The sequence below is a fragment of the Scyliorhinus torazame genome, chromosome 8, assembly GCF_047496885.1.
Source record: "Scyliorhinus torazame isolate Kashiwa2021f chromosome 8, sScyTor2.1, whole genome shotgun sequence".
In the NCBI taxonomy this organism is placed as follows: Eukaryota; Metazoa; Chordata; class Chondrichthyes; order Carcharhiniformes; family Scyliorhinidae; genus Scyliorhinus; species Scyliorhinus torazame.
In genome coordinates this window covers 59,977,232-60,004,406 of record NC_092714.1, presented here as the reverse complement: position 1 = coordinate 60,004,406, position 27,175 = coordinate 59,977,232, and the positions used below count along the sequence as shown (strand labels likewise).

Below are 27,175 nucleotides of genomic sequence, written 5' to 3'. Positions count from 1 at the left end.
TGTCCAGTTTCGTGAACAAAAGCCCACCTGCCAATTTGGCATGTAGGTCGTCTATTTTCGGGATCGGGTATTTGTCCAGCAGTGCGTATTTGTTTACCGTCTGTTTGAAATCTCCACAGAGACATATCGAGCCGTCTGGCTTCAAAATTGGTACCACCGGCGCTGCCCATTCCGAGAACTGTACTGGTCTGATAATGCCGTTGTGCCGTAACCTTTCTATTTCAACATCTACTTTCTTCCTTAATGCAAAAGGTACCGGCCTGGCCTTACAAAATTTCGGAAGGGCTTCTGGGTCCACGTGCAAAGTTGCTTTGGCGCCTATAATTTCCCCCAAACCTTCTTGGAAGACCTCCGGGTATTTTTGGAGTACTCCACTCAACTGCCCACTTCCACTCTGGAAAATTTTCAACCAATCTAAGTTTAGGTCTTTCAGCCAGTTCCGTCCTATTAAGTTCGGTCCGGAGCCCTCTACTGTCGTCAATGGTAATCTGAGCAACTGTTTGTCATATTCCACGGGTACACGAGTCGTGCCTAGAACTTCCAGGGGTTCCCCCGTGTAGGTTTTAAGTTTCGTCGATGTTTTTGTTAGGGTTAGTGGCTGGAGTCCATCTTTGATTTTTTTAAAATGCTGCCACTCCCATTACTGATACGGCCGCACCCGTGCCTATTTCTATTATTGTCGGCCGACCGTTCACCCATGGGGTAATCTTAATAGGTTCTGCTTTCTTCGTCGCAATATTATATAACTTCCCCTTCGGAGGAGGATGGGGCATCTAGGTTGTGCATCTAGGTTGTTCCCTGCGTCCCCACCTGCTATTCCTCTTTTGCCACCTCCTTCTAGGGTTTCTGTCGCTGTTACCCCACTCTGTCTGGTGCCAGAAATGGTTCTTCTCTGTTGGGGGAGCCTCAGTCGGTAGATCCCTCTGTCTCCAGTTAGTCCTAGCAGACTTGGGGGCAGTTCTGGGGTTTTCCTTTGGCCCTCTATTCCTCAGGCTTTTCCTGAGGGCGGCTATATGGTAGCTGGACCCATTGTGGTAGTCCCTCTCACAGGTATCTACCTCCATTGGTGTGCCCTGTAGTTCATGCGCCCCACTTGCTGCCTTTTCTAGGGACAGTGCGAGCTGTAACGCCCGCCTGCAGTCTAGCTGCGTTTCCGCCAACAGGCGCTTCTGTATTTGGAGGTCATTTATGCCACACACTAACCGGTCCCGAAGCATTTTATTTAGCATCGGGCCGAACTCACATTTTCCCGCCAGCCTTCTCAGGCGGGTCAAGAAATTTGTGACTGACTCTCTGTCTTCCTGCTTCGTTGAGTAGAATCTGTACCTACGCAAAATGAGGGGTGGTTTTGGGTCATAGTGCTCTTCCACCAATTTCGTTAATTCTTAGAAAGGTATCGTGTCCGGCGTATCGGGATAAGTTAGACTACGTATAATGGCGAAGGCTGAGGGTCCGCACACCGACAGCAGGATAACCCGTTTCCTTCCGTCCTCCGTTATCTCATTGGCCTGGAAAAAGTAACACATTCTCTCCACATACTGGGACCAGTCCTCAATAGTCGGGTCGAATGCATCCAACTTCCCAAAAAGAGGCATTTTTGAAAGAGCAAGGCTTACCCTCCGAGTGCGGCAGCTGGTCACCGCAAGGTTCTTTGTTTACCTCGTCGCCACTGTAATGATCCACAGGAGGCAGGGGTTCCGTCACCACACCAGTATTTATTTGCAATAACTTGTATACAAGAGCAGCTCCAAACAGTGCTGCTAGCATTCCAGTCAATTTAAGACTTCCTCACAAAGCCTACACAGGTGCATATATGGGCCCCCTCAATGAGCTATCATTGAGGGTGCTCATACTCCAATTGGCCAACCAATAATGCCAATTGGAGGTCATTACACTGGTGAACCTCCTCTGAGCTGCCTCCAATGCCACCACAAGCTTCCTCAAATAAGGAGGCCAAAACTGGACACCGTACTCCAGATGTGGTCTCACCAACATACAATTGCAACAATACTTCTCTATTTTTTTCTCTAGTCCTTTTGCAACAAATGGTAACATTCCATTTGTCTTTTTAATTACATGCTGTGCCTGCATACCAAAGATACCCAAATCTCCCTGCCAAGACACATTTTGAATCTGCTTTCCATTTAGATAATAATTTGCCTATTTTTTTGGCCAAAATGAATAACCTCCATGATGAAATCTACCTGTCATTAAATGTAGTCTTGTATACATCTAACTAAGTAGAAATTTGCACTACATGTCCCGGATGCGAAATGAAATCTTTATTGGGTGTCTAGTGATTATAATTGAGAGTTTGAAATCTTGTGGTTACAAATCAAATGTTCTCAATAAAGCCCCTGTCAGCAGAAGATATTAAGAGATATAATTAAACTTAGTTGCGTACAAACGATCTGAACTTTCAAAAATACAGTAATGGTTTCTTGCTCAAAGCAAAACAGCTTGCACAGACTTAAGAGTTAGAGTGGAAATATGAAAATACGAAATAAAGATAGTAGATAGCTAGGCAAATAGTATAGAGTGATTCTAGAATGAAAATGGCTGCCCGGACCTCTATTTTTTGAGGAATTTGTTATCAATCTGAGTCGATCTGTTTCTGCCCCTGTAACATGCTGATTGGTTTGGATGAGTTTCCAATACATTTGATTCGATGATTGGATTGTCAGTCTTCAATATGCACCATTATCTCGTTGAACTTAAAGTTAATATAAATGTTGCATGTGGAATTCTTAAATGTGTGTTGGAATGCAAACTCTGCTCTTATCATTGTACTGGTATGTGCTGAACTCGCGATTCTGTTCATTTGAACAATGGAGAGTTCATATGAACAATAATGTCAATTTGACCTTCAGTAGAAATGTTGCATTTGCTTCCAGTTCGACTGCAAATGTTTGCAATTCTATGCTTTTATTTTTGAAAGCTATGGCCTTTTGCAATCTGAGGTTATGTTTGATCATATTTGCAGTCTTATGATAGGATCCATTTTTAAATGATTTTTGAATTGGGCTTTAGTATTTATAACAAAATGGCTAAATCAGTGATCCTTTTACCTATCAGAAATAGCAGGTTTCCTTCCCTCCATTTATCTACATTAAACTCCATCTGCCAAATCTTGGCCCAATCTCCTAACCTATCTATAGCTGTCTGTAAAATCTTTATCTCCTCTTCACTGCCTGTTTTCCCCCCCCCCCCCCCCCCCCTTAGTATCATCTGCAAATTTTGCTATGTCTCTTTGTCTGCTTGCAGATCATTTATATAGATTGTAAACAGTTTGAGGTAAGAGGACTGACCCCTGCGGCACTCTGCTAGTTACAGTTCGTCAGCCAGAGAAGGACCCATTTATCCCGACCCTCTGTTTTCTGTCAGTCAGCCAATCCTCAATCCAATCTAGTACTCTACCCCCAACCCCCTGCAAAATCACCTTCTGGATCAGTCTTTTATGTGGCAACTTGTCAAATACCTTCTGAAAGTCTAGATGCACCACATCCACAGGTTCCCCATTATCCAGCAAGTTTATCAAGCAAGACTTACCCTTCATTAAACCATGCTGACAGTGGTGGATTGAGCTTTGTCTTTCCAAATGTTCAGTTATCTCCTCAATTATTGATTCCAGCAACTTCCCCACCACAGGGGTCAAGCTAACTGGTCTATAGTTTCCCACTTTTTGCCTCTCTCCCTGTTTGAAACACATTAGCATGTTTCCAATCCACCAGGACCCTTCAAGAATTTATTAAATTCTGAAATATTATAACCAATGCATCCACTATCTCTGCTGCCCCCTCCCTTAATACTCTAGGGTGAAGGCCATCAGGTCCCAGAGACTTATCTGCCTTTAGTCCCATTAGTTAATTCAATACCGTCTACCTAGTGATAGTTATTGCACAACATCCATCTGCATTAGTTTTTGGAAAAAAATTATTAGTTTCTACTTGAAGACAGAGGCAAAATATTGGTTAAGTGTCTCCACCATCTCTGTGTTCCTCATTATTACCTCACCAGTATCGTCATCTAAAGGGCTAACATTTACTTTAGCTATTCTCTTCCTCTATATACTTAGAAGCTTTTGGTATCCGTGTTTATGTTTTCTGCTAGTTTCCTTTCGTATTTCATCTTTATTTATTTTTAGTAGCCTTTTGCTGAACCTTAAAGTTCTCTCGATCCTACAGCTTACCACTAGCCCAAACTTGGGAATGCCCAAGTTTTTGCCTTTATGTCTTCCTGATTCCTTGTTTAGCCATGGATCTTTTTCTCCCTTTTACAATTCCTCTTACTGTCAGGAATATACTTTAATTGAGAGGTATTTAATATCTCAACAAACAAAGAACAGTACAGCACAGAAACAGGCCCTTTGGCACTCCAAGTCTGTACCACTCCAAGTCCATGATGCCAACCTTGGCCAAAATCCTCAGCACTTCCTTGTGCCATATCCCTCTATATCCATCCTATCAATGTGTTTGTCAAGATGCCTTTTGAATGTTGTTAATGTATCTGCTTCCACAACCTCCCCTGGCAACGCGTTCCAGGCACTCACCACACTCTGCGTAAAAAAACCTGCCTCGCACATCTCCTCTAAACTTTGCCCCACGGACCTTAAACCTATGCCCCCTGGTGACTGACCCCTCCATCCTGGGAAAGAGTGACTGACCATCCATTCTATCCATGCCCCTTATAATCTTGTAGACCTTTATCAGATCACCCCTCAACCTCTGTCTTTCCAATGAAAACAGTCCGAGTCTATTCAGCCTCTCCACATAACTAACACCCTCCAGACCAGGCAGCATCCTGGTAAACCTCCCCTGCACCCTCTCTAAAGCCTCCACATCCTTCTGGTAGTGTGGTGACCAGAATTGTGCGCAATATTCCAAGTCGGCCTTACCAAGGTTCTATAGAACTGTAGCATAACTTGCCAGGTTTTATGCTCGATGCCCCGTCCAATGAAGGCAAGCATTCCGTATGCTTTCTTGACTACCTTGTCCACTTGTTTTTCCACTGTCAAAGATCTGTGGACATGCATGCCCAGATCTCTCTGACTTTCTATATTCCTAAGAGTTTTACCATTTACGGAATATCTCCCCTCTATGTTAGACCTACCAAAATGCATTACCTCACATTTGTCTGGATTAAACTCCATTTGCCATTTCTCTGCCAAGTTTCCAATCTATCTATGTCCTGCTATGTCCTCTGACAATCCTCAACACTATCTGCGACTCCACCAACCTTGGTGTCATCCGTGAATGATCCTTGAGGACCTGTTCTTTAATTTTGTTCCTTGTTCCTGATATTCCCCAAACAGGTCCTCTTTCCTAATCTTGCCTATATTGTTTGTCCCAACATGGACCACAACAACTGGATCCTCGCCTTCCCTCTCCAATATCTTTCAAGCTGGTTGGAGATGTCCCTCATCCTGGCACCGGGCAGGCAACATACCATGCGGGTCTCTTAGTCCTACTTACAAAGGATGCTACAAGTTCCCTTAATTATAGAATCCCCTACAACTACCACTTGTCTTTTTGCTCCCCCCACTTGAATGGCCTCCTGTACCGCGGTGCAGTGGTCAGCTAGCTCATCCTCCCTACAGTCCTTTTCCTCATCCACTCGGGGAGCAAGTACCTCATACCTGTTGGACAAGATCAAGAGCTGAGGCTCCTCCATTTCGGAATTTAGGATCTCTCTACCTGCCTCACTCTGTCACACTCAGCTATACCTGACCACTGGCCGAATTTGAGATACTTAATCTAGGGGGTGTGAATGCCTCCTGAAAAACAGCGTCCAGGTAACTGTTCCCCATCCCAGATATGCCGCAGTGTCTGAGGCTGAGACTCCAGGTCATCAATTCTGAGCCAAAATTCCTCAAGCAACAAACACTTGCTGCAGATGTGGTCGCTGCAACTTGCAATGGGATCTGCCAGCCCCCACATCATGCAGCCGCAGCACATCGCCTGCCCAGCCATCTCGACTTAGTTAACTCATTCGTTTTTTTAATGTTTTTTTCTCAAATTTAGTGCAGATTCCCTAACAGCCAATCAGGTCACAGCTTTACTGTAATGTTACTTTCCAGTTTTTTCAGCTTCACCGAGGTAAATTACTTTATACTCACCACCCCAATGCTCCGCCCTCCAAGTCCGTTCCTGGAGACTTCCCCGTGACTCTGCCGCTCTCCTCACACTCTTTATTCCTGTGACTCCGCCGCTCTCCTCACACTCTTTTACTCTGTGTCTCCGCCGCTCTCCTCACACTCTTTTACTCTGTGTCTCCGTCGCTCTCGTCACACTCTTTTACTCTGTGTCTCCGCCGCTCTCCTCGCGCTCTTTTACTCGGTGTCTCCGCCGCTCTCATCACACTCTTTTACTCTGTGTCTCCGCCGCTCTCCTCACACTCTTTTACTCTGTGTCTCCGCCGCTCTCCTCACACTCTTTTACTCTGTGTCTCCGCCGCTCTCCTCACACTCTTTTACTCTGTGTCTCCGCCGCTCTCCTCACACTCTTTTACTCTGTGTCTCCGCCGCTCTCCTCACACTCTTTTACTCTGTGTCTCCACCGCTCTCCTCGCGCTCTTTACTCTGTGTCTCCGCTGCTCTCCTCGCGCTCTTTTACTCTGTGTCTCCACCTCTCTCCTCACACTCTTTTACTCTGTGTCTCCGCCGCTCTCGTCACACTCTTTTACTCTGTGTCTCCGCCGCTCTCGTCACACTCTTTTACTCTGTGTCTCCACCGCTCTCCTCGCGCTCTTTACTCTGTGTCTCCGCTGCTCTCCTCGCGCTCTTTTACTCTGTGTCTCCACCTCTCTCCTCACACTCTTTTACTCTGTGTCTCCGCCGCTCTCGTCACACTCTTTTACTCTGTGTCTCCGCCGCTCTCGTCACACTCTTTTACTCTGTGTCTCCGCCGCTCCCCTTGCGCTCTTTTACTCTGTGTCTCCGCCGCTCTCCTCGTGCTCTTTTACTCTGTCTCCGCCGCTCTCCTCACACTCTTTTACTCTGTCTACGCCGCTCTCCTCGCGCTCTTTTACTCTGTGTTTCCGCCGCTCTCCTCACACTCTTTTACTCTGTGTCTCCGCCGCTCTCCTCACACTCTTTTACTCTGTGTCTCCGCCGCTCTCCTCACACTCTTTTACTCTGTGTCTCCGCCGCTCTCCTCACACTCTTTTACTCAGTGTCTCCACCTCTCTCCTCACACTCTTTTACTCTGTGTCTCCGCCGCTCTCGTCACACTCTTTTACTCTGTGTCTCCGCCGCTCTCGTCACACTCTTTTACTCTGTGTCTCCACCGCTCTCCTCGCGCTCTTTACTCTGTGTCTCCGCTGCTCTCCTCGCGCTCTTTTACTCTGTGTCTCCACCTCTCTCCTCACACTCTTTTACTCTGTGTCTCCGCCGCTCTCGTCACACTCTTTTACTCTGTGTCTCCGCCGCTCTCGTCACACTCTTTTACTCTGTGTCTCCGCCGCTCCCCTTGCGCTCTTTTACTCTGTGTCTCCGCCGCTCTCCTCGTGCTCTTTTACTCTGTCTCCGCCGCTCTCCTCACACTCTTTTACTCTGTCTACGCCGCTCTCCTCGCGCTCTTTTACTCTGTGTTTCCGCCGCTCTCCTCACACTCTTTTACTCTGTGTCTCCGCCGCTCTCCTCACACTCTTTTACTCTGTGTCTCCGCCGCTCTCCTCACACTCTTTTACTCAGTGTCTCCGCCGCTCTCCTCACACTCTTTTACTCTGTCTCTGCCGCTCTCCTCACACTCTTTTACTCTGTGTCTCCACCGCTCTCCTCGCGCTCTTTACTCTGTGTCTCCGCTGCTCTCCTCGCGCTCTTTTACTCTGTGTCTCCACCTCTCTCCTCACACTCTTTTACTCTGTGTCTCCGCCGCTCTCGTCACACTCTTTTACTCTGTGTCTCCGCCGCTCTCGTCACACTCTTTTACTCTGTGTCTCCGCCGCTCTCCTCGCGCTCTTTTACTCTGTGTCTCCGCCGCTCTCCTCGTGCTCTTTTACTCTGTCTCCGCCGCTCTCCTCGCGCTCTTTTACTCTGTCTCCGCCGCTCTCCTCGCGCTCTTTTACTCTGTGTCTCCGCCGCTCTCTTCACACTCTTTTACACTGTGTCTCCGCCGCTCTCCTCACACTCTTTTACTCTGTGTCTCCGCCGCTCTCCTCGCACTCTTTTACTCTGTGTCTCCGCTGCTCTCCTCGCGCTCTTTTACTCTGTGTCTCCGCCGCTCTCCTCACACTCTTTTACTCTGTGTCTCCGCCGCTCTCCTCACACTCTTTTACTCTGTGTCTCCGCCGCTCTCCTCACACTCTTTTACTCAGTGTCTCCGCCGCTCTCCTCACACTCTTTTACTCTGTCTCTGCCGCTCTCCTCACACTCTTTTACTCTGTGTCTCCACCGCTCTCCTCGCGCTCTTTACTCTGTGTCTCCGCCGCTCTCCTCACACTCTTTTACTCTGTGTCTCCGCCGCTCTCCTCACACTCTTTTACTCAGTGTCTCCGCCGCTCTCCTCACACTCTTTTACTCTGTCTCTGCCGCTCTCCTCACACTCTTTTACTCTGTGTCTCCACCGCTCTCCTCGCGCTCTTTACTCTGTGTCTCCGCTGCTCTCCTCGCGCTCTTTTACTCTGTGTCTCCACCTCTCTCCTCACACTCTTTTACTCTGTGTCTCCGCCGCTCTCGTCACACTCTTTTACTCTGTGTCTCCGCCGCTCTCGTCACACTCTTTTACTCTGTGTCTCCGCCGCTCTCCTCGCGCTCTTTTACTCTGTGTCTCCGCCGCTCTCCTCGTGCTCTTTTACTCTGTCTCCGCCGCTCTCCTCGCGCTCTTTTACTCTGTCTCCGCCGCTCTCCTCGCGCTCTTTTACTCTGTGTCTCCGCCGCTCTCTTCACACTCTTTTACACTGTGTCTCCGCCGCTCTCCTCACACTCTTTTACTCTGTGTCTCCGCCGCTCTCCTCGCACTCTTTTACTCTGTGTCTCCGCTGCTCTCCTCGCGCTCTTTTACTCTGTGTCTCCACCTCTCTCCTCACACTCTTTTACTCTGTGTCTCCGCCGCTCTCGTCACACTCTTTTACTCTGTGTCTCCGCCGCTCTCCTCACACTCTTTTACTCTGTGTCTCCGCCGCTCTCCTCACACTCTTTTACTCTGTGTCTCCGCCGCTCTCCTTGTGCTCTTTTACTCTGTGTCTCCACCGCTCTCCTCACACTCTTTTACTCTGTGTCTCCGCCGCTCTCCTCGCGCTCTTTTACTCTGTGTCTCCGCCGCTCTCTTCACACTCTTTTACTCTGTGTCTCCGCCGCTCTCGTCACACTCTTTTACTCTGTGTATCCGCTGCTCTCCTCGCGCTCTTTTACTCTGTGTCTCCGCCTCTCTCCTCACACTCTTTTACTCTGTGTCTCCGCCGCTCTCGTCACACTCTTTTACTCTGTGTCTCCGCCGCTCTCCTCACACTCTTTTGCTCTGTGTCTCCGCCGCTCTCGTCACACTCTTTTACTCTGTGTCTCCGCCGTTCTCCTCACACTCTTTTACTCTGTGTCTCCGCTGCTCTCCTCGTGCTCTTTTACTGTGTCTCCGCCGCTCTCCTCGCGCTCTTTATTCCGGTGACTCCGCCGCTCTCCTCGCGCTCTTTATTCCTCTGTCTCCACTGCTCTTTTATCCTGTGTCTCCGCTGCTCTCATTGCCCTCTTTTACTCTGCATCTCTGCCACTCTCTTCAAGTGCTTTTACTCTGTTTTCTCTGCTCTCCTTGTGCTCTTTCACCTTGTGTCTCTGCCGTTCTCCTCACACTCTTTTACTCTGTGGCTCCACCGTTCTCCTTAATCTCTCTTTAATCCTGTGTCTCCACTGCTCTCTTCGCGTTCTTTTATCCTACGTCTCCGCCATTCTTCTTCTGCTCTTTTATCCTGTGTCTCCACTGTTCTCCTTGCTCTCTTTCACCTTGTGTCTCAGTCGTTCTCCTCGCGCTCTTTTACTCTCACTTTTACTGCCTGCTTCGCTGTGACGCTGACTGCGAGGTCAATGGGACCAGGAATCCAACCTTGATGCTTATGAAACCCAGCTGCATTCCGCTCCTGCCCGGACTGAGACTGAGCTACATACCGAGTCTTTTTAGCTTCACTTTCTCCCTGTTACACCCAACTCTAAAAGAACACTTGTTTAGCCAAGCAGAACTCACCGCGCTGACATGCAGTTCCCCCAAAGCAGCATGCATACAGTCAGTGGCACACTGCAGGGAAGACTGCAAACCACAAGGTGCTGCAAATGTTCCAGCTCCAGCCTAATGCATAAATGTTGATGACAACAGTCACCTTCACAGCCATTGGCAATGTGGGCCACACCTGCTCTGTGGCTGCAGCAGCGGCTGATTCCAGTGAGAATGTCCTTATTGATGTACAGATATCTGATACACTATTCCTTCTTAAGATTCACGTTGAATAATTTTTTCCTGAACACTCTGGGTAGGTGTGGCCATCTGCTGAGAGCTGTTCTCCCCACACCCCCTCCCCATTTGCTCTTCTCTGTTCTATCAATTTTCCCTACTCTACATAATTTCTTCTCATTCTCCCAGTCATGCTGTATTTCAAGAGAAATGCCGACAACTGCGCCTATGACCGGGAACAACTGGTTTGTGCAGAAGATTTGAGTCAGGACAACGTCTGTTAGCATGTGCCACATTACTTTTTTTTACAGTAAGACGTCTTACAACACCAGGTTAAAGTCCAACAGGTTTGTTTCAAACACTAGCTTTCGGAGCACTGCTCCTTCCTCAGGTGAAGGAGGACATTCACCTGACATATTCACCTGAGGAAGGAGCAGTGCTCCGAAAGCTAGTGATTTGAAACAAACCTGTTGGACTTTAACCTGGTGTTGTAACACTTCTTACTGTGCTCACCCTAGTCCATCGCCGGCATCTCCACATCACTTTTTTTTTAGACTTTAACAACATTAAACAACTCTGAAAACCACATAGCTCTTCTTCAATGAAAGAAGCTGCTGGTAGAAACCTATCAGCAACTAAGTGAAAGTAATTAATGAGCCTTACATCGCACTGGTGGGGGTTGTGGAGGTCTTGTGGTGTAGTGGTAGCATCTCACGTCTGGGCCAGAAGCTTCAAGTTCACGTTCCACTTCAGGGCTTGGCCATGGAAGGTGTGTCACACTGCGGCCAAACAGGATGATTCTCAATTTGTAAGTCCTTCTGATATGCCTAACCCAGGCAGCAAGAGGAGGGGAGTTTCCTGGTCAATGACGAACCACTGCAGTACCTTGCCAAGCGTAACCCTGGACCAATCACATCCAACATCCTTTCAGGGTGTGGTACCTGAAGAGAGAGAGAGAGAGGTGGGGGTTCCTTCTTCTGAACAGATATTCAGCTGTGCATGATTAAGGCTGGGCATTAGCTGGAAAATTGAGTTCCAAAATGGTAACATGGCACCAAATCATCGTTGCATGCTAATTGAAATTATGCATTTGTTTACTCTAAATATTTTCAGCAGATGCTCACTGTATGCATGTTAAAGCCCTAACCAGTAAGGCATCTGACATGACCCACATCACTTACCATGCCCCAAAACAGACACTATAAATCAGAGTTTTGCTCCTGTCGTGATTTACTCTGCTCAGTAGTAATCTGAACTTTATTTTCTCATTAGCCGGACCCGTTTACAATCGCAAGAGATTGTTTCAGAATTGGTTCACAGCTTCCTAATTCCAGAGGCGCACAAAATAATAATGAGGGACAGAGGTAAGAAATATTCAAGTGTGTGGATAGAGAATGAGAAATATTAACCTTGATATTAACTGAGAGGCTGAAGGAAGTGGCAGTATATTGTACAGTTACCAACCCCTTGTATCCTTTTTTTTCTTTCATGTGATGCAGGTGTCGCTGGTGAGACCAACATTTGTTCCCATCCCTAATTGCCCTTGAGGGCTCCACAACCCCTTAGAGCAAACTTAATTTTCTCTCCTTCTTGAACCATTGCAGTCCATGTGTTGTACACTCGGAATTAGGAATGGAATTCCAGGAATTTGACCAAGCGACAGTGAAGGAATAACAATATAGTTCCAAGTCAGGATGGTGTGTGACTTGGATGGGTGGTATTCGCATGTGCCTGCTCCCCTTACCCATCTAGGTGCTAGAGGTCATGGGCTTGCAAGGTGCTGCCAATGGAGCCTAGGTCAATTGCTGCATGTGCATCTTGTATATGGTACACACTGCTGGCATTGTGCATCAGTGATGGGGAGTGAACTCTCAACCTCTGACCTGCTCTTGCAGCTACAGTATTTATTTTTTTGGAATAATATTTTATTGAGGCATTTATATTATAAATTTTAACACCATGGACAACAACACTCCCCCAAACCAGCCAACATAGCTTTACATAACCAATACCCCAACAATAATGCCCCACCAACCCGCCCCCACCTTGTCCGACTCCCTCTGCCTCCCCTTTTCTATCCCCGCCCCCTCCCTACCCCTGCTGACAGCTTAATTTTTCCCAAAGAAGTCGATAAACGGCTGCCATCTCCGAGCAAACCCTTCCACTGAACCCCTCGGAGCAAACTTAATTTTCTCAAGCCTCAGAAACCCCGCCAGGTCACTCACCCACACCCCCAACTTCGGGAGGTCCGAATACGTCTAGCAAGATCCGTCTCCGGGCTACCAGGGAGGCAAAGGCCAAGACACCGGCCTCTATCCCTCACTGGACTCCGGTTTTCTGACACATCAAAAATCGGCACCTCTGGACTCGGGACCACCCTTACTTTCAGAGCCTCCAACATAATGTTGGCCAACCCCTGCCAGAATCTCCCAAGGTTTGGACAAGCCTGAAACATATGGACATGATTTGTGGGCCCACCCACACACGATCCTAAACCCCTTCAAAAAAACTGCTCATCCGGGCCACAGTCATATGTGACCTGTGGACACCTTAAATTGTCTAAGGCTAAGCCTGCTGCATTAACTCTCCTCTGGGTATCCTCCTCCAGCTCCGTACCCAACGTTTCCTCCCACTTCCGCTTCACTTCCCCCATAGGGGCTCCCTCCCAGTCCATCAACTCCTTATGAATTTCCAATACCTTCCCTTCCCCTACTCCCATTTTTGACACTACCTTATCCTGTTGCCCCTGGGGCGGCAGATGCAGAAACGTCGATTCCTGCCTCCGCACAACTCCCTCACCTACAAATAACGGAACCCATTTCCACCGGGCAGCTCAAATCCCACTGCCACCCCCATAACGCCCCCCCCCCCCCACCAGACACCTCCCCTGAGCAAACTGGTGATTGCCACATATCGGTGCCCAAACCGAAGCCCCCTCCAACCCCATGCGCTGCCGCCACTGTCCCCACACCCTCTGGGCCGCCACCACTACCGGGCTTGTGGAGTATCTGGCAGGCGAAACAGCAGAGACGCCGTTAACAGGCCCCCAAACGTGCCTTTGCGTGAGGCTGCCTCCATCTGCTCCCATACCGACCTCTCCCCCACTATCTATTTCCTGACCGTTGCAATATTCGTCGCCCAGTTATAAAGTCCGGGAGAGCCAAACCCCCCCCCCCCGCCCCCGCCGCTCCAGCAGTACCTTCTTCACCCACGGGGTTTTACCCGCCCACACAAATCCTGAAATCACTGCGTTCACCTTCCTAAAAGACGCCTTGGGAATAAAAATCAGGAGGCTATGAACCACAAACAAGAACCTCGGGAGGACCATCATCTTTACTGTTCACACCCTCCCTGCCAATGACAACGGTAGCGCATCCCACCTCCTAAAGTCCCCCTTCATCTGCTCTACCAACCGAGCCAAATTTAACTTGCGCAGCTACTCCCACCTCCGCGTCACCTGAATGCCCAAGTACCAAAAGCTCTCCCCCACCACCTTGAACGGCATCTCCTGCCCCCTCATCTGGATCGAATGACCTCACTCTTCCCCATGTTCAATTTATACCCCGAAAACTGGCCAAATTCCTCTAAGATCCCCATAATCCCCCCAATACCTCCCTGTGGGTCCGAAATGTACAGCAACAAATCGTCCACGTAAAGCGAGACCCTAAGCTCCACCCCTCCATACTATCCCCTGCAAGTCCTTCGACGCTCTCAAAGCCATCGCCAATGGCTCTATAGCCAAGGCAAAGAGCAATGGGGATAGTGGCCATCCTTGCCTTGCCCTGATGCAGCCCGAAATAATCTGAGCTCACCGTCGGCACTTGATATAGCAGTTGGACCCAGTCCACAAAACCCTGCCCAAACCCAAACCACCCCAGCACCTCCCACAAATATTCTCATTTACCCGATCGAAGGCCTTCTCCGCGCCCATGATGACCACCACTTCTACATCACGTCCCTCTAGGGGCATCATTATCACATTTAATAATCTCCTAATGTTGCCTCCCCTTCACGAACCCCGTTTGGTCCTCCCCTATCATCCCTGACACACAATCTTCAATTCTAGATGCCAAGATCTTGGCCAGTAACTTGGCGTCCATATTCAACGTGTTCGGCCTATCGGACCCACAGTGCTCCGGATCTTTATCCCGTTTTAAAATCAAGGAGATTGAGGCTTGTGATAACATCAGGGGGTTACACCCCCCCCCCCCCCCAACTGCATCGTCTCAAGCCCAAGCACCACCTCTACCAGCCCAATGGGGGCTCCCAGCCCCTCCACCAGGTCCTCCTCCACCCTCGGGAACTCCAACCCCTCCAAAAACCGCATCATCCCCTCCACCCAGGCTCGGGTTTCTGATTCACACAGTCTCCTATAAAAATCCCTAAACATCCCATTCACCCCCACCAGGTCTAAGATTGTGTTTCCCCCCCGCTCTCCCTGCCCTTCACTTTCCCGATCTCCCTCGCTGCCTCCTGTTTCCTCAATTGATGTGCCAGCACCCTGCTCGCCTTCGCTTCACTTTCCCGATCTCCCTCGCTGCCTCCTGTTTCCTCAATTGATGTGCCAGCATCCTGCTCGCATTCGCCCCATATTCGTAAACCACCCCCCTCGCCCTCCTCAACTGCCCTACCGTCTTTGGGATAAAAGCCCAAACTCCATCTGGAGTTTCTGCCGCTCCCTCAACAGCCCCTCCTCCGGGGCCTCCGAATACCTCCTGTCCACCTGATCTCCTAGACTCTCCATCTCCGCCCGCCCCACCTTCTCCCCGTGTGCCCGTATCAAGATAAACTCCCCCCTTCATTACTGCCTTCAATGCTTCCCACAATGCGGCCGCCAAAACCTCCCAAATGCCGTTCGGCTCCACATATCCCGAATGGCTGCCTTCACCTGCTCACAAACCACCTCGTCTGACAAAAGCCCCACATCCAGCCTCCACTGCAGGCTCTGGCCCCCTCCCTTGTTTACCCGCAAGTCCACCCATTGCGGTGTGAGGCACGATCAATTGCACAAAGACTTGAGTTGGGGACAACTGAGGCTTTATTGCTCTAAGATGTGTGGTCTCCCACGGCAGCTGGTGAAATGGCTGCAGCATGGAGGACACACATTTATACTCCGCCTACTGGGCGGAGCCAGCTGGCAGGGACTGCCAACGTACCTGTAGTACAGGTCCTACCATACATCATCTAATAGAGGTGCAACAGTGGTTTACCACATTCACCCCCTGTTAGAATTGAGTCCGGCGGGGGTGGTGGAGAACTATATGCATCAAATGGTTTTCTTTTTACATTTACATTTACAATTTTTGATAGAGAGGAAAAAAAAGCCTTTTGAAGTCCAGTGTACCAGTTAGAGGTTTAACCGGTCCGGGGCCTTGATGTGCCGCTGGGAGCGATGCAGTGGTGGCGGCGATGCTGATGCTGGTCTGATGTCCTGAGCCTCGGGGAGCGTGCCAAAGTCCTCTTCATCCTCGAGCATGGGCAGGGGGAGGACAGATGGCCCTGGGGGGGGTTGCTGCTGGGAGCGCCAGGGGAGGGGAGGGTGATGCCGGGCCGGGTGGGTGTGGGTGTGTGAGATCTGCTGGTGCTTGGTCCCTGAGGGAGACAGTATCCTGGCGGCCATCGGGGTACGCCACGTAGGCATACTGGGGGTTTGCATGGAGCAATTGCACCCTTTCCACCAACGGGCCCGCTTTGTAGAGTCGGACATGCCTACGGAGCAGGACGGGTCCTGGAGCTGCGAGCCAAGTCAGGAGCGACACCCCAGATGTGGACTTCCTGGGGAAGGCAAAAAGACGTTCATGGGGTGTGTTCGTGGCGGTGCACAGTCGTGACCGAATGGAGTGTAGTGCATCACGGAGGACCTCCTACCAGCGGGAGGCCGGGAGGTTCCTGGACCGTAGGGCCAGTTGGACGGCCCTCCACACCGTCCCATTCTCCCTCTCCACCTGTCCGTTTACCCAGGGGTTGTAGCTTGTCGTTCTGCTGGAGGCGATACCCCTGCTGAGCAGGAACTGACGCAGTTCATCACTCATGAAGGAGGATCCCCTGTCACTGTGGATGTAGGCGGGGTAACCGACCAGAGAGAAGATTGTGTTGAGGGCTTTGATGACGGTGGCAGGCGTCATATCGGGGCATGGGATGGCGAAGGGGAATCTGGAGTACTCATCGATCACACTGAGAAAATACGAGTTACGGTCGGTGGAAGGGAGGGGCCCTTTGAAATCCACACTGAGGCGCTCAAAGGGGCGGGAGGCCTTCACCAGGCGCGCACGGTCCGGCCGGTAGAAGTGCGGCTTGTACTCCGCACAGACCTGGCAGTCCCTGGTGATTGTCCGTACTTCCTCGACGGAGTAGGGCAGATTGCAGGCCTTTATGAAATGGTACAGCCGTGTGACTCCCGGGTGACAAAGACTGTCGTGCAGGGTCCGGAGTCGGTCTACCTGTGCGCTGGCACATGTACCTCGGTTAGGGCGCCTGGGGGCTCATTGAGCTTACCGGGGCGATACAAACTCTCGTAATTGTAGGTGGAGAGCTCGATCCTCCACCTCAAGATCTTATCATTCTTGATCCTGCCCCGCTGTGTGTTATTGAACATGAAGGCTACCGACTGTTAGTCAGTGAGGAGAGTGAATCTCCTGCCGACCAGGTAATGCCTCTAATGCCACACAGCTTCAATGATAGCTTGGGCCTCTTTTTCGACGGATGAGTGCCGAATTTCTGAGGCATGAAGGGTGCGGGAAAAGAATGCCATGGGCCTGCCTGCCTGATTGAGGGTGGCGGCTAGGGCGACGTCCGATGCGTCACTCTCTACTTGAAAGGGCAGTGTCTCGTCTACTGCGTGCATCCCGGCCTTGGCGATATCGGCTGATACGGGCGAAGGCATGTTGAGCCTCAGCCGTCAGGGGTAAATGGGTTGACTGTATGAGTGGGCGGGCCTTGTCCGCATAGTTTGGGACCCACTGAGCGTAGTACGAAAAGAACCCCAGGCAGCGTTTGAGGGCCTTGAGGCAGTGGGGAGGGGGTGCTCCATGAGGGGGCGCATGCGGTCGAGATCGGGCCCCAGAACTCCGTTCTGGACCACATAGCCGAGGATGGCTAAGCGGGTCGTGCTAAACACGCACTTCTCCTTGTTGTAGGTGAGGTTTAGGAGAGTGGCGGTGCGGAGAAATATGGCAAGGTTGGCGTCGTGGTCCTGCTGGTCATGGCCGCAGATGGTGACGTTGCCTAGGTACGGAAAGGCGGCCTGCAAACCGTACCGGTCAACCATTCGGTCCATCTCCCTTTGGAAGACCGAGACCCCGTTGGTGACGCCGAAGGGAACCCTGAGGAAGTGATAGAGGCGGCCCTCTGCCTCGAAGGCAGTGTATGGACGGTCCGATTTATGAATGGGGAGCTGGTGGTAAGCAGATTTGAGGTCTACCGTTGAGAAGACCCGGTACTGTGCAATCTGATTGACCATATCAAATATGCGTGGGAGGGGGTACGCGCAAGCTGCATGTACCGATTGATGGTCTGGCTGTAGTCCACGACCATTCTGTATTTCTCCCCAGTTTTAACTACTACCACTTGGGCTCTCCAGTGGCTGTTGCTGGCCTCCATGATGCCTTCCCGAAGCAGCCGCTGGACCTCGGACCTGATGAAGGTCCTGTCCTGGGTGCTGTACCGTTTACTCCTGGTGGCGATGGGTTTGCAATCCGAGGTTAGATTTGCGAAGAGGGAAGGTGGATCGACCTTGAGGGTCGTGAGGCCACACACAGTGAGGGGTGGTAGGGGCCCAACGAATTTCAGGGTTAGGCTCTGGAGGTTGCACTGGAAGTCCAGGCCGAGTAATAGGGCAGCGCAGAAGTTAGGGAGGACATAGAGGCGGAAGCCGCTGAATTCTACACCCTGGACCGTGAGTGTGACCGTACAGTACCCCAAGATCACCACGGAATGGGATCCGGAGGCCAGGGAGATTCTTTGGTTGGCGGGGTGTACCGCGAGGGAGCGGCGCCTTACCGTAACCGGGTGGATGAAGCTTTCGGTGCTCCTGGAGTCCAGCAGGCAAGAGGTCACGTGTCCGTTGATTTTAACGCTGATCGATGCGGTGGCCAGGATGTGCCGTCGAGACTGGTTGATGGTCACTGAGGCGAGTCATGGTCGCTCGTCGCTGGTGTAGGATGACGGGGAGCCCGGGGGGCCCTGGTCCTGGAACGCTAGCGGAGCCCATGTGACGTGGGGGAGACAAGATGGCGGCGCCTGAAGATCTCGAGGAGGACAAAATGGCAGCTGAAGATCTAGAGGAGTACAAAATGGCGATGCCCATGGGCTGCACGTGGCAGGGGGTTGAACAAGATGGCGGCACCCATGGGGCGCACGTGTAGCTCGGGGGGGAAGATGGTGGCGCCCACTGGCCGCTTGGTCTGAGGGAGAGAAGATGGCGGCACCCACTGGCCGCGTGTGGTCTGAGGGGGAGAAGATGGCCGTGCGTGGTCCAGGGAGGTGAAGATGGCGGCGTCCATTGTCCGTAAACGAGGGGGGTGGAGGCGATAGCAGCGACTGCACAGGCCTGACACACAAGGGGCGAAGTGCCCCTTCTTGCCGCAAGCCTTACAAAGGGCAGCACGGGCCGGGCAGCGTTGGCGGGGGTGTTTCTGCTGGCCACAGAAATAACATTGGGGACCCCCGGGGTTTGCTGGCTGGCGCGTGGCGCGGGTGTATTGGCTGGGTAAGGCCCCCGCTGGGGTGGCCGTCTGTGGGGTCCACGATGCGTAGGAGGGGTGGGCCACGCGGCTGGGGGTGTAGGCCTGAACGTTGCACGAGGCGACCGTCATGGAGAGCGCTAATTTCTTTGTCTCCGCTAGGTCGAGCATGGCCCCCTCTAACAGTCGCTGGCGTATGAGGTCCGACCCAATCCCCGTAACAAACGCGTCCCGCATAAGGAGGATTGAATGTTCAGTGGCCGTAACTTCCTGACAGTCACAGTCCCGGACAAGTGGGATTAGGGCCCGCCAGAAGTCTTCTATGGGCTCACCAGGGAGTTGAGAGCGAGTGGCGAGTACGTGCCTGGCGAAGAGCGTGTTCGGCTTCTGAGCGTAATTCTCCTTGAGAAGCGTCATGGCTTCGGCGTAGTTCGGCGCGTCCTGGATTAGCGGAAAGACGCTGGAGCTCAACCTGGAGTACAGGATCTGTATCTTCTGAGCATCCGAGACAGGGATGGACGCCGAGTTGATGTACGCCTCGAAGCAAGCTAGCCAGTGTTGAAAGTCCTTTTTGGCGTCACTAGAATGCTGATCCAGCTGCAGGCGATTCGGTTTGATACGGAGGTCCATCTTTTGAAAATCTTAGAGCAAAAAATTGAGGCACGATCAATTGCACAAAGACTTGAGTTGGATACAACTGAGGCTTTATTGCTCTAAGATGTGTGGCCTCCCACAGCAGCTGGCAAAATGACTGCAGCATGGTGGACACACATATTTATACTCTGCCTCCTGGGCGGAGCCAGCAGGCACGGACTACCGACGTACCTGTAGTACAGGTCCTACCTTACATCACCTAATAGAGGTGCAACAGTGGTTTACCACACGGTGCATGGCACGACACAACAATTGCTGAACACTGACGTCTACTACCCCTGCCAACAGCATCTAGTCCAGCACAAAAAAGTCAATTTGGGAATATACCCTTTGCACATGCGAGAAAAACGAAACCCCCCCCCCCCAACACCCGCCTCACAAACTCCAGTTCAGAGCATAATATTCACCAGCACCACCGGCATCCCCTCCAATTTTCCACTCACCATAACATACCTCCCCCCCCAGAATCTGCTACTATACTCCCCACTTCAAACACCACCCATTTATTAATCAATATTGCTACCCCCCCCCGTTTTTGAATCTAATCCTGAATGGAATACCTTCCTTACCCACTTCCTAGTCTGATCCCCAACCTTCAGGTGTTTTTCCTGCAAAAGAGCCACGTCTGCCTTTCAACTCCTCAAATGTGTAAACACACGAGCCCCCTTGACCGGCCTATTCAACCCTCTCACATTCCATGTGATCAGCCTGGTCGGGGGGTGCATCACTCTCCCGATCGACCATAACTCCTCCTGGGCCAGCCTCCAGCCTGCATCCCGCACCTCCTCAGGCCCACCCTCGGATGCCCATCGTCATCGACCCTCCCCATACCACATTTTAAAAACTCCTCCCCTGTCAGCAGTTTCCCCCCCCCCCTCCCTCACCCCACCACAAAATAACAACCCCAATCCCCATCAACACACTAACCACCGGCTCAGCCCCCACTGCGCTCCCGTGAACTAACCTAGCATGATGCTTAGCATCCTAGCTGATTCCCCTCCCCCTTGCTCAAACATTCTCCCAATGCAAACAAAACAACACCAACCCAAACACAAAGGAAAGAACAACCCACCATCCCCCACAAAGGAAAAACACACGGCAATGGCTCCAAAAGAATACAAAAACAAACCCAAAGGGACAGAAAGTGAGCATCTCCTCAAAAGTTCAATGTCCTCCTTCTCCTACAAGTGGGGTTATAGTTTGACAAATTCCATCGCTTCCTCCGGCGTCCCAAAGTACAGTTCACGACCCTTATAGGTCACCCATAGGCACGCCGGGTACAGCATACCGAATTTCACTCCCTTCTTGAAGAGGGCCGCCTTCACCTTATTAAACCCTGCTCTCCTCTTGGCCAACTCCACACCCAGGTCTTGATACACAGGAAGCTCACTGCCCTCCCAGGTACATCGCCTCGTCTGCCTGACCCACCTCAGGATCTGCTCCTTATCCAGGAACCGGTGCAGGCGCCCCACCATTGCCCTCGGCGGCTCGTTCCCCTGCGGCCTCCCATCAGCGCCATGTGCGCCCGGTCCACTTCCAGGGGTCATTCAAAGGCCCCCTCTCCCAGCGACTTCTCGAACATACGAGACAGCGTCCACATCTCCGCTGCTCTCCGGCAGCCCGACGATCCTCAAATTCTGCCTGCGGGACCGGTTCTTCAAGTCCTCCACCTTCTCCTGCGGCTGCCTCTGAGTATCACGCATCACCCCCAACTCGGCCGCCATCGAGGCAAGTTGCTCCTCGTGCTCCCCCACCATCTCCTCCATCTTCTGGATCGCCTGGCTCTGGGCCTCCAGCCTCGTGTCCATGCAGTCGATCCCTGCCTTTATTGGATCCACTACCCTTGCCAGGTCCTCCATATTCTCCTTCCTCTGCTGGGTGAACTTCTCATTCAAGAAGCCCACCAGCTGCTCCGTCGACCATTGAGAGGGTAGGGCCAGTCCCTGACTCTCTGCCATCTTCTCCTGTGTCCGCAGGTACAGCTTCAACTCGCTCCAACTGCTCCATTCTTTTTACACCACTCCTGGTCCACGAATCCATCCATCGGTGGGATACTCTCTCCTTCCACCCCTCCTGCACCTTTTTTTGGTCAACCCATCCACCTGTTAGCCTGGAAAAAGGTCCCAAAATACTACCACGAGCAGGAGCTACCAAATGTGCAACCACTCATACCATAGCCGCCACCGGAAGTCTGTCGTTACAGTATTTATATGGATAATCCAATTAAGGATTTTGTCAGTGATGCCAGTGTTATAGCTGTATTGGAATAGCTAGGTTAGGGGTGCAGCTCGTTCTTGAACAGGTCTTCAGTACTATTTCCTGGGAGGCTTAGATGGATTGTACACTCGGTACTTGTGGCTGAAGATGATTGCAAATGAAATGAAAATTGCTTATGTCACAAGTAGGCTTCAATGAAGTTACTGTGAAAAGCCCCTAGTCGCCACATTCCGGCGCCTGTTCGGGGAGGCTGGTACGGGAATTGAACCGTGCTGCTGGCCTGCCTTGGTCTGCTTTCAAAGCCAGTAATTTAGCTCCAGTCTTGTCTTTTGCACTGATGTGCTGGGCTCTCCCATCATTGAAGATGGGGGTATTTGTGGAATCTGTTAGTTGTTCAATTATCCACCACCTTTCACAAAAAGACTGCAGTGCTTTGATGTGGTCCATTAGTTATGATATCCCTCAAGCTCTTCACTGTTTGGGCATGCAGGGTGCCCTGTGTTGTATCTTCACCAGGTTGACACCATTTTATGGTATGTCTGGTGTTGCTCCTGACATTCCCTCCTTCCTACACACTTCATTGAACCAGGATTGATTCCTTGGCTTGATGGTAATGGTAGTGTGAAGAATATGTCAGGCGCAAAGGTTACAGGTTGTGGTTGAATACAATTCGACTGCTGATAATGGTTCACAGCTCCTCATGGATGTCCAGTTTCTCCCTTCAATGTCAGATTTTCCCTGAGATTTTTTACATTGCTCGTCCAACACACATTCACGTATATTTCAAAAATTGCGCCAATTATATTTGGATTTATTAACATAACCATATTTTGAATATGATGAACCAACTGTGAAGGCAGGAGTAGGTTACAATCTAGGGACCTCACATTGTTCTTTTGCAAGTTGGACCATTCGGTGAAGCCACATGTGCTTTGTTTTATTTTAATGTAATTTGCAAACTGATATAATTCAGCTCCAGGACATCACTGCAGGAGTTTCTCAGGGTAGCCATCTTCAGCTGCTTCATCAATGACCTGCCTTCCATTATAAGGCCAGAAGTGAGGATGGTTGTGGGTGACTACACAATGTTCAGCACCATTCGCAACTCCTCAGATAATGAAGCAGTCCATGTCCAAACGCAGCAAGACCTGGACAATATCCGATGAACAGTGGCAGCCGTGTGTACCATCTACAAGATGCACTGCACTAACTCACCAAAGTTCCTTAGACAACAGCTTCCAAACCCATGACCACTACCATCTAGAAGGACAAGAGCAGCAGATACCTGGGAAGCCCAACTCTTGGAGGTTCCCCTCCAAGTCACTCACCACCCTGACTTGGAAATATATCGTTGTTCCTTCACTGTTGTTGGGGCAACATCCTGGAACTCCCTCCCTAACAGCACAGTGGATGTACCTACACCTCAGCTTGCAGAGGTTCAAGAAGTCAACCCACCACCACCTTCTGAAGGGCAACAAAGGATGAGCAATAAATGTTGGCCTAACCTGCGACGCCCACATCCCGTAAAAAAAAATGTTTTCAATTCCTCAACTTCTTACTAGTCGTCCCAATAAAATCAGTAAGAATGTGTATGGAATGAAACACTGCAAGATTTTTTTCTAAATTTTCACTATTATATATTAATTATCCATGTGGCTTTAAGGGATGATCGTGTGGGTAAAAGCAAAAGCTTTCTTAGTGAAAGGTAAACATTCATCAATGCCAGCAGAAGAAGACATTTTTCTCAGTGTACTAAACTAAACCATAAGACGGGATTCTCCGTTTGAGAGACTCTGTGCTGACACCGGGACTAAATGTGAGTGTTTGATGGTCCCGATGACAGCTCCAGTCCCGAAGTAATTCAAGACATGCAAATGGGCTAGCATTCGCACCATATGGAACAAGTGCAATTCCAACTCACACTGCCGTTAGATTCACTGTGGTCAGGATTGGCACTGGAAAACCTGACAAACTGGAGCTGCATATAAGCACTCCACTCCCCACACACTCTCATTCCAGCCAAGAAGATGGCACCACGAAGAGCTGCCCCGAGTTTTGTAGATGCAGAGCTCCAGATACTGCTGCTGGATGCGGTGGAGTCGAGGAGGAACAGCCTGTTCCCTGGGGTGGGAAGGAGGCTGACACCCGCTGATGTCAACCGGGCCTGGGCACAGGTGGCAAAGGCTGTCAGTGCTGTGGGGTCCACAGCAAGGACCGGGCAGCAGTGCTGAAAAAAGCTGTACAACCTCCTCAGCACGGCCTGGATGAGTCACTATCTCCGTGCCCATGGCACCACCCTGATCCCACACACACTTGCCCCAGAGGGTGACTGGACCCCGGGCACACAGGCCGCCAGCTGTGGCCCCACTGTACTGCCTGTGACAGAGTGTCTCACACTGTGCATTATCTGCCCCCCCCCCCGCCCTGCCCCCCCAGGGGAAGGCGGGCAACAATTGCCGTGAGAGAGAAAAGACCGGACCGGAAGGTGCTCTCTAGACCTGCGGCCCCTCACTGCCACGTCACCCTCTGGAACTGGGGCATGCCAGCAATTGCAGCAAATCCTACTGCCCGGGCTACCTAGTGGGCTCGGTTCACATCGAAGGTGATATATTGTGCCGCACAGCATACAAGGCATCAGTTACAGCTTGGTTGCACCTGCGCACAGAGGACCGGGAGATTCCGTACAGGTTCCCGCTCGGCCCCTAGAAGGACTCCATGGCATATAGGTTCAGGGCAACCGTCAGCTTGATGCCCACCAGGAGCTGGTGTCCTCTCCTATACCCCCGCGGTTCCCGATGTGCCATGATCCGGCACAGATGCCGCACGATCTCTCTGCTCAGTCATCGTCGGCAGCGGCATGCTCGATCCAGCAGGTCCGCGTACGAAAGGCGCTGCTGGTACACACAAGGCTTGTTGCGATGCCTCCTTCCCACCCCCCCTCGGCATGCTGGGGGGGCCAACTCTCCATCGTCACCGGCTGGTCCCTGCTCCTCTGGGGCAAGCCTTGGTTCTGCAGGGTCCTCCCAGAACAGCTCCTGCTCGTGCAACCTTAGTGTGCCCACCAGGGCTCTGGCAGCCAGGCAGATACAAACCACAGCCGGCTCTACACTGAAATCCATTTCCTGCATGGGGTAAAGGGGCCTACCGTTAGCACGGTGAGTACGCCCATGCCAAACCAGGTCCAACGGTGTACAAGGCCTCTGTCCCGCATGTCCCTTTCCTAGCCCCTCTCTCTCACTCTCTCTCTTTTCTATCTATCTCCTCTCTCCCAACTACCCCCCCCCCCCCGCCCCTCCACCTCCCAAAGCGGACATTTATGGGTCACAGTGGGCGGTCAGTGGAGTGTGCAGCCAGATAGCTGCCTAGGAGGCTGCGGCAACCGTGCCCGGCCATCCTGGAACAGTGGGGACACCCCAAACCCATGGTGCATCTCCAGGCTGTCTGCACTGCTCCTCTCAGCCCTGGCAATCAACTTCCAGCCAGCGGCACAACTGGCAGCCTATGGTTGCTCCTTTGGAAACATATCTTGGCTCTTCTCTCACCCTCAGCAGCAACAGTGCCCAATTTCCGTTTTTAAATACCGCAAGTGAACCGCGCCAGCGTCACTTATGGCTGGCGGAGGCAGAGCAGCGTGGGAGGCCAGAGACTACCAGGTCGGGCCCTTTACTGATGTGGAACGGTCGTTACTATACAATTTGCACACTGGCACAGGCTGGAACATATTCTCGCTGCCATCAAGGCACTGAAGCATGGTGTTCTGTTAGGCGCCCGGCGCTGACCTCTATTTTTGGCTGATGCCCAATTCTCCGCCCGATTGCGATTTGCGATGCCGGCGTCGCTGGACAGAGAATTTTTAAAAATCCATTTACATAGGAAGGGTTTTGCAGTTTGATAAATATCTCTAATTCTGCTAGAATTTCACCGGACATGTGCTAAGAATAATTTTTCTTCTTTTTTCTCAACAGTAAAACAGTTCCAAAGTAGGCATCTCCTTGTTGCTCACCGCATCATTCATAATGAGGCAGAACGCATCATGACAGATTCAGCTCCATCTGTATCAGAATCCAGCAGTGTTGTAGTTGATGTTATGGATCAGGCACTGGCCGAGGTTGAGATAGAGATAAAGGAGACGAATGAATCATAAGTGAGGAACAAAGAAGTTTTAAATCTGCAATTGTGTGTAGGAAAGGGGAGTGGGGGGGGTCATTTTTAATTGGATCACTTGGGTGGCAATGTGATAAGTAAATCACACACTTATTATTGAACACGTCCCGTTCTTATAAAAACAAAATACTGTAGCTGCTAGAAGTCTGAAGTTAAAATAGAAAATGCTGAAAGTATTCTGCAGGTCAGGCAGCGTTTGATGAGAGATAAACAAGGGCATAGATTTTCACTCCCGAGGGTAGCGCAAGTCAGGAAGTTCCTTGATTTGCAACTCCCACCTTGGGAGAAATACCAAATGGTGCAATCTTCATTCCGGATTGAAGGTTGGGTGGTGGTTGTGAGGGGTGGTTGCCTGCCACTCCCAACACAGATTGAAAATGCCAAATGGGCAGCCATGCACCATTTAAAAGGCCTGCCTTAGTTCTCTGGTACTTTGCCCGAGTTGTTTGGTTGAATCTTAGGCCATCTAGCCCTCACCCCTCAGACCCCATCACCTGCCACCTCCAAGCTCCATCCAACTTCATGCCAGGCCTCTTATAATAGCCCCCACCCCCCTGCCAACTCACGCATTATCCACCATGGGCAGACCTCAGGAGCCATGTGGTGATGAAATAAAATAAAGCTCTAAATAGTTCACTATATTAAAACATACCCATTCAAACTTTTAAATCTCAAATGTTTAATTTCTTATAAGCATAGAAAATAGGAAGAGGAGGAGGCCATTCAGCCCTTGAAGCCTGCTCCACCATTCATTATCATGGCTGATCATCTAATTCAATAGCCTAATCCTGCTTTCCCCCATATCCTTTTAAAACAAGCTTCTATTCATAACTCCACATCATTGACAGATAATACTTTAATAACCTATTTTTATTTGTCAATCAAGCTGTGAACTTCAATCCTCTGCCATGATAATTATAGCTTATGGAAAGTAGCCAAGCATTCATAATTATATAATGAGAGCCCTTAGTGAAATGTTAACAAACAGCTACTGTTATCACTGGAACAAAGTTTCTTCAACTCTCACTTAAACAGGTAGCCTGTATTATTACTTTTAAAGGGCCGGGGATTAAATAAATTGACATC

General features: G+C 50.7%; 1 protein-coding gene across 4 annotated transcripts in view; it reads left to right on the top strand.

Annotated features, from left to right (window-relative positions):
* The window catches only part of cfap91 (cilia and flagella associated protein 91), a 294,449-nt gene that overhangs the window by 249,206 nt on the left and 18,068 nt on the right, over positions 1-27,175 (top strand). For 3 of the 4 annotated variants that reach the window (XM_072513696.1, XM_072513693.1, XM_072513695.1), the window contains 2 exons: positions 11,646-11,737; positions 25,891-26,069. In XM_072513696.1, the coding sequence (XP_072369797.1) occupies positions 11,646-11,737; positions 25,891-26,069 (271 nt within the window). The remainder of the gene's footprint in view (positions 1-11,645; positions 11,738-25,890; positions 26,070-27,175) is intronic. The other variant, XM_072513694.1, reaches the window with a different exon arrangement.